Raw genomic sequence first — 6290 nt, 5'->3', positions numbered from 1 at the left:
GATGAGAGGGTTTAGGACTTTTCGGGACCTACTTGGCCCTTTTAATCCATTCTTTATGAACCCCTTTTGAGACCCAATTCAAGGGAATGTGTTTTTTGTGTTTGTGCGCGATGTTCTCCACACCAAAAGCATTCTTGCAGCCAAAAAACTTTTGAAGTTCATTACATCATCCTAAGACAAATCCGATCATGATCGTTCAAAATTTCGATCGCTGATATTACATAAAGTATTTACTCAAACTTACGACGAAGAATTTGGTGTCATGCACCAAATCAAAGAAAACGACGGTCATGATTGCCAGATAAGTCCCAATGACAATCCCCTTGGAGAAAATCTCTGACAACTTCCAACTATCCAGAGTTGGCAATGGTTTTATGCGATCTTTGGAGATGGTCATGATAGTTCTTTCACAAACGAAAACAGAAATGATCAAAGGTTAGCTCCTAAACGAAGATTGATGTATTAAAGACCACATCAGCAATCACAACAGCACTTGATCTTTCCAAAGATTGCTCATCGTCGTTCAGAACCGCAATGATCAAGACCATGAAGGGAGAAAAGTTGATCCTCCAAATGCAGGCCAAGAGCAGGAACCCTAGCTATTACATATATCTCGGTTGAACAAATGGATGAGAGCGGATCATAGGATTATTAGATCGAACAATAATAGCAAGGTGTTCAATGTAAATACAATAAATCTTGTCACTTATTTTCTCAATTTGAATAGAACGTAGAAAGTTGCCGAAAGGAGAGAGAGAAATGAGAACTACGAAATCTTACCACTATACGAATGGCGATCGAGACGGCATAAATCTGTAAACGACATCATCAACAACACATTTGTGGATTGAGTACTGAGCTAGCCTAGATTGTAATTGCAACTACTTTCGTGGCTAACGTGCAATAGAAATGTGCTACGATAATGGAATGTTGTGCATACTGTGCAGTTCTTCATATTCCTCTGAAAGATGGCTCGACTTGTAAGGATAGGGCTAATGATCACACTCAACTCGGGTTCTGTAAAAATGATATCGGGTGCGCTCTTGGCAGCGTCTATAGCATTAGCTATGGCTATTTCGATATCGTCTCTCTTCAACACTAGCGCATCATTCACTCCATCACTAGTCATCCCGCAGATATGCTTCTTTTCTTGAAAATGCCTCACAATCTCGTATTTGTGCTCTACACCACACATCACATTTCACGTGAGACACTGCGAGTATCAATCTTGTCGTAATGTGAGAAATCAGCTACGATCAGGTCAGAAATATGCCATTCCGAAGTAGTGAGATTTCATAATTGTGCATGGCCTGCTGGAAAGATGATATATTTTTGTATGATCTCATGTACTGCCTCACCTCCAACAAATCCATCAGCTTTCTCGATAAGTTCATCGACCGGAAAATCGACAATCAATTCATCTTTTCTCTGGCCAAGCAAAGACGATGATGGATACATGTTTGTGCCCATTCTAAGGCGATAGCGATCTGATGACCTATAATGGTATTAAGTTTAGAAAACTGAGCAACATTTAGATGCATTGATCTTGTAGCACGGGTTCCATCCAGGTAACATTTAGATGCGTTGATCTTGTAGCACGGGTTCCATGCAGGTAACGAACACGATTTGACACACGTGTGATCATTTTCACGCTCACTCTGAGATTGAGAGCCCGTGTGATGGTTTCTACGCTGTCATGGCGGGGAGGGTCAAACAGAGGCATCAACCCAATGAACTCCCAGGGTCCTCTAGCACTCTCCTTGACACCTTCTGGAACAAATCGTAAAAGAACAGATAGTGAATTATGAAAACAATGCTCTTCATTATCTATAGGCCTCCTCTTACATTCATCGTCTCGTATATTCAATCAAGCACAGAAGATGACTTACCAGCTATCTTACGATTGCCAACGAGCGGAGTCCACTCTCTGCAAATTTATCGATGACTGCGTGAACTTGTGATGTGATATCGGCCTTGTCGTGGGCTAAAGCCACAATCTACGAGATTGGATCCACAAGAATTTGTGAAAATTGTTCCCACTTGAAGGAAGGAAAATTGTATATACATATAGATGCATACATCTCTCTCTCTCTCTCTCTCTCTCTCTCTCTCTTCTGTACTTGCTCGGGTGCACCCTTACTAACCCTGCATTTTATCATTGCCATCCAGGTATGTGAGAGCAATACGCTTGTTTGTAGGATTGAATGGCGAGAAATGGATCTCACAAATTCTAGCTCTGGCCTGTATGAACAACATCAGCTCGTCGTTACAACTCCATTCCTTCGAATGGCAACTCTTGATCAGCAAGCTGGCATTAAAATTTCCAAACCTACTTTGGATCAGATAGTGTTCTGACAATGGCAGCATCGATTGCATCTTGATTTTTTGTTCTAAAGGCCAGAGAATGAGCTTATGCGGAAATAGAGAATGAGAGAAGGGGGAAATAGAGAAGGGGGCAAGAGAGAAGGGGGAATGAGAGAAGCATAAGCATGAGCTTATGCGGAAGCTAGAGAATGAGCTTATGCAGAAATAGAGAATGAGAGAAGGGGGAAATAGAGAAGGGGGAATGAGAAAAGGGGGAATGAGAGAAGCATAAGCATAAGCTTATGCAGAAATAGAGAATGAGCTTATGCGGAAATGGAGAATGAGAGAAGCATAAGCATGAGCTTATGCTTCTCTCATTCTCTACTTCCACATAAGCTCATGCATAAGCATAAGCTTATGCGAAAATAGAGAATGAGACAAGGGGGAAATCGAGAAGGGGAAAAGAGAGAAGCATAAGCATGAGCTTATGCGAAAGCTAGAGAATGAGCTTATGCGGAAATAGAGAATGAGAGAAGGGGGAAAGAGAGAAGGGGGAATGAGAGAAGCATAAGCATGAGCTTATGCAGAAGCTAGAGAATGAGCTTATGCAGAAATAGAGAATGAGAGAAGGGGGAAATAGAGAAGGGGGAAAGAGAGAAAGGGGAATGAGAGAAGCATAAGCATAAGCTTATGCGGAAATAGAGAATGAGAGAAGCATAAGCATGAGCTTATGCAGAAATAGAGAATGAGAGAAGCATAAGCATGAGCTTATGCTTCTCTCATTCTCTATTTCCGCATAAGCTTATGAGAGAAGGGGGAAATAGAGAAGGGGGAAAGAGAGAAGCATAAGGATGAGCTTATGCGGAAATAGAGAAGGGGGGATGAGAGAAGCATAAGCATGAGCTTATGCGAAAGCTAGAGAATGAGCTTATGCGGAAATAGAGAATGAGAGAAGGGGGAAAGAGAGAAGGGGGAATGAGAGAAGCATAAGCATAAGCTTATGCGGAAATAGAGAATGAGCTTATGCGGAAATAGAGAATGAGAGAAGCATAAGCATGAGCTTATGCTTCTCTCATTCTCTATTTCTGCATAAGCTCATGCATAAGCATAAGTTTATGCGGAAATAGAGAATGAGAGAAGGGGGAAATAGAGAAGGGGGAAAGAGAGAAGCTTAAGCATGAGCTTATGCAGAAATAGAGAAGGGGGAAATAGAGAAGGGGGAATGAGAGAAGCATAAGCATACGCTTATGCAGAAATAGAGAATGAGAGAAGGGGGAAATAGAGAAGGGGGAAAGAGAGAAGCATAAGCATGAGCTTATGTGGAAATAGAGAAGGGGGAATGAGAGAAGCATAAGCATGAGCTTATGCGGAAGCTAGAGAATGAGCTTATGCAGAAATAGAGAATGAGAGAAGGGGGAAATAGAGAAGGGGGAAAGAGAGAAGGGGGAATGAGAGAAGCATAAGCATAAGCTTATGCGGATATAGAGAATGAGCTTATGTGGAAATAGAGAATGAGAGAAGCATAAGCATGAGCTTATGCTTCTCTCATTCTCTATTTCCGCATAAGCTCATGCATAAGCATAAGCTTATGCGGAAATAGAGAATGAGAGAAGGGGGAAATAGAGAAGGGGGAAAGAGAGAAGCATAAGCATGAACTTATGCAGAAATAGAGAATGAGCTTATGCAGAAATAGAGAATGAGAGAAGCATAAGCATGAGATTATGCTTCTCTCATTCTCTATTTCCGCATAAGCTCATGCATTAGCATAAGCTTATGCCGAAATAGAGAATGAGAGAAGGGGAAATAGAGAAGGGGGAAAGAGAGAAGCATAAGCATGAGCTTATGCAGAAATAGAGAAGGGGGGAAATAGAGAAGGGGGAATGAGAGAAGCATAAGCATGAGCTTATGCGGAAATAGAGAATTAGAGAAGCATAAGCATGAGCTTATGCTTCTCTCATTCTCTATTTCCGCATAAGCTCATGCATAAGCATAAGCTTATGCGGAAATAGAGAATGAGAGAAGGGGGAAATAGAGAAGGGGAAAAGAGAGAAGCATAAGCATGAGCTTATGCGGAAATAGAGAAGGGGGAATGAGAGAAGCAAAAGCATGAGCTTATGTGGAAATAGAGAATGAGCTTATGCAGAAATAGAGAATGAGAGAAGCATAAGCATGAGCTTATGCTTCTCTCATTCTCTATTTCCGCATAAGCTCATGCATAAGCATAAGCTTATGCAGAAATAGAGAATGAGAGAAGGGGGAAATAGAGAAGGGGGAGGGAAAGGAAAGAGAGAAGGGAAAAGAGAGAAGGGGGAAATAGAGAAGGGGGAAAGAGAGAATAAGAGAAGAGGGAAAAAAGAGAAGGGGGAAAGAGAGACGCATAAGCATGAGCTTATGCGGAAATAGAGAATGAGCTTATGCGGAAATTGAGAATGAGAGAAGCATAAGCATGATCTTATGCTTCTCTCATTCTCTATTTTTGCATAAGCTCATGCATAAGCATAAGCTTATGTGGAAATAGAGAAAGAGAGAAGGGGGAAACTTAAGCATAAGCTCATGCTCATGCATGAGCATAAGCATGAGCTTATGCTCATGCATGAGCATGAGCTTATGCTCATGCATGAGCATGAGCTTATGCGGAAATAGAGAATGAGAGAAGGGGGAAATAGAGAAGGGGGAAAGAGAGAAGCATAAGCTCATGCATAAGCTTATGAATGAGCTTATGCGGAAATAGAGAATGAGAGAAGCATAAGCATGATCTTATGCTTCACTCATTCTCTATTTCCACATAAGCTCATGCATAAGCATAAGCTTATGCGGAAATAGAGAAAGAGAGAAGGGGGAGACTTAAGGCATAAGCTCATGCTCATGCATGAGCATAAGCTCATGCTTATGCTCATGCATAAGCTCATGCTCATGCATGAGCATAAGCTCATGCTTATGCTCATGCATGAGCATGAGCTTATGCGGAAATAGAGAATGAGAGAAGGGGGAAATAGAGAAGGGGGAAAGAGAGAAGCATAAGCTCATGCATAAGCTTATGCAAGAGCTTATGCGGAAATAGAGAAAGAGAGAAGCTTCTCTCATTCGCTATTTCCGCATATGCTCATGCTCTCATGCTATGAATAAGAGGGAAAGGAAAGAGAGAAGGGAAAAGAGAGAAGGGGGAAATAGAGAAGGGGGAAAGAGAGAATAAGAGAAGAGGGAAAAAAGAGAAGGGGGAAAAAAGAGAATAAGAGAAGGGGGAAGAAGGAAAGAGTTTGAGGGGAAGAGAGGGTTCCTACACCCATCACTACAGCTAGCGCTTAAGGTGCTAGCTGCAGGCAAATGCAAATAACAAAAATAATAAATGGAAAAAAGAGGAAGCACTTACTTGAAATAGTATGTCCCGCTCGGTGTAGTGGACTGGCCCTACAAAAGAGAGAAAACAACCCATTTTTTCAAATAAGATGTTAGTGGAAGGAGGAGATTACAAAAGCAACTTCTTGAAGGGAGGAGATTGAGGAGACAAGGAAAGGAGAAGATTGAGGAGACAAGGAGAAAGAGAAGGAAGAGAAATACAGAAAAAAGAGGTGAGTTTTCTTCCTTTCTTGAAATCTCGTTTTTTGTTTCAATCCTTTCAAAACAAGCATGAAAACTAGTTTATAGGTTTAGCAATACAAGAAGAAACACTCACAAAACTAAAGCTAACAAACAAACAACCTACATTGTTGAAACAAACACACCTCTTGAAGAACTTCCTTTCAAGAAACCAAAGAGGGAAAAGGGTAGACGGAGTACAAGAGGTATGAGAAGGGTGAGGAGTGGAAAATAGAGTGGGAGGTTGCTTGAAATAGGTGGGAGGTCGTCGAAAATAGGTGGGAGGAGATATTGGCTTGCTTACTTGAGAGATTAGGGAATAGGATGAAGAAAACACCACGCGATTAGAGTTTCGGGTTTTAACCCACAACGTCGCTATATAGCAACGCTTATTCGTCGCTATATAGCGA

The 6290-nt window shown here is 41.5% G+C and overlaps 1 protein-coding gene across 1 annotated transcript; it reads right to left on the bottom strand.

Annotated features, from left to right (window-relative positions):
* Positions 1 to 217: 217 nt before the first annotated feature.
* LOC147898548 (plasma membrane ATPase 2-like) lies at positions 218 to 2386 on the bottom strand. Its single transcript, XM_087379188.1, has 9 exons — positions 2330 to 2386; positions 2121 to 2241; positions 1897 to 1997; positions 1600 to 1784; positions 1359 to 1487; positions 941 to 1182; positions 781 to 813; positions 518 to 599; positions 218 to 405 (listed from the first exon to the last, which is right to left on the bottom strand). Exons 1-9 carry the CDS (start codon positions 2374 to 2376, stop codon positions 218 to 220), a joined length of 1128 nt encoding a protein of 375 aa, XP_087235314.1. The 5' UTR covers positions 2377 to 2386.
* Between the last annotated feature and the right edge of the window lie 3904 nt (positions 2387 to 6290).

Source organism: Dipteris shenzhenensis, chromosome 9 (genome assembly GCF_047967505.1).
Source record: "Dipteris shenzhenensis isolate YYH24624 ecotype China chromosome 9, Dip_SZ_1.0, whole genome shotgun sequence".
NCBI classification, from domain to species: Eukaryota; Viridiplantae; Streptophyta; class Polypodiopsida; order Gleicheniales; family Dipteridaceae; genus Dipteris; species Dipteris shenzhenensis.
This window is presented reverse-complemented; position numbering and strand designations above follow the sequence as displayed.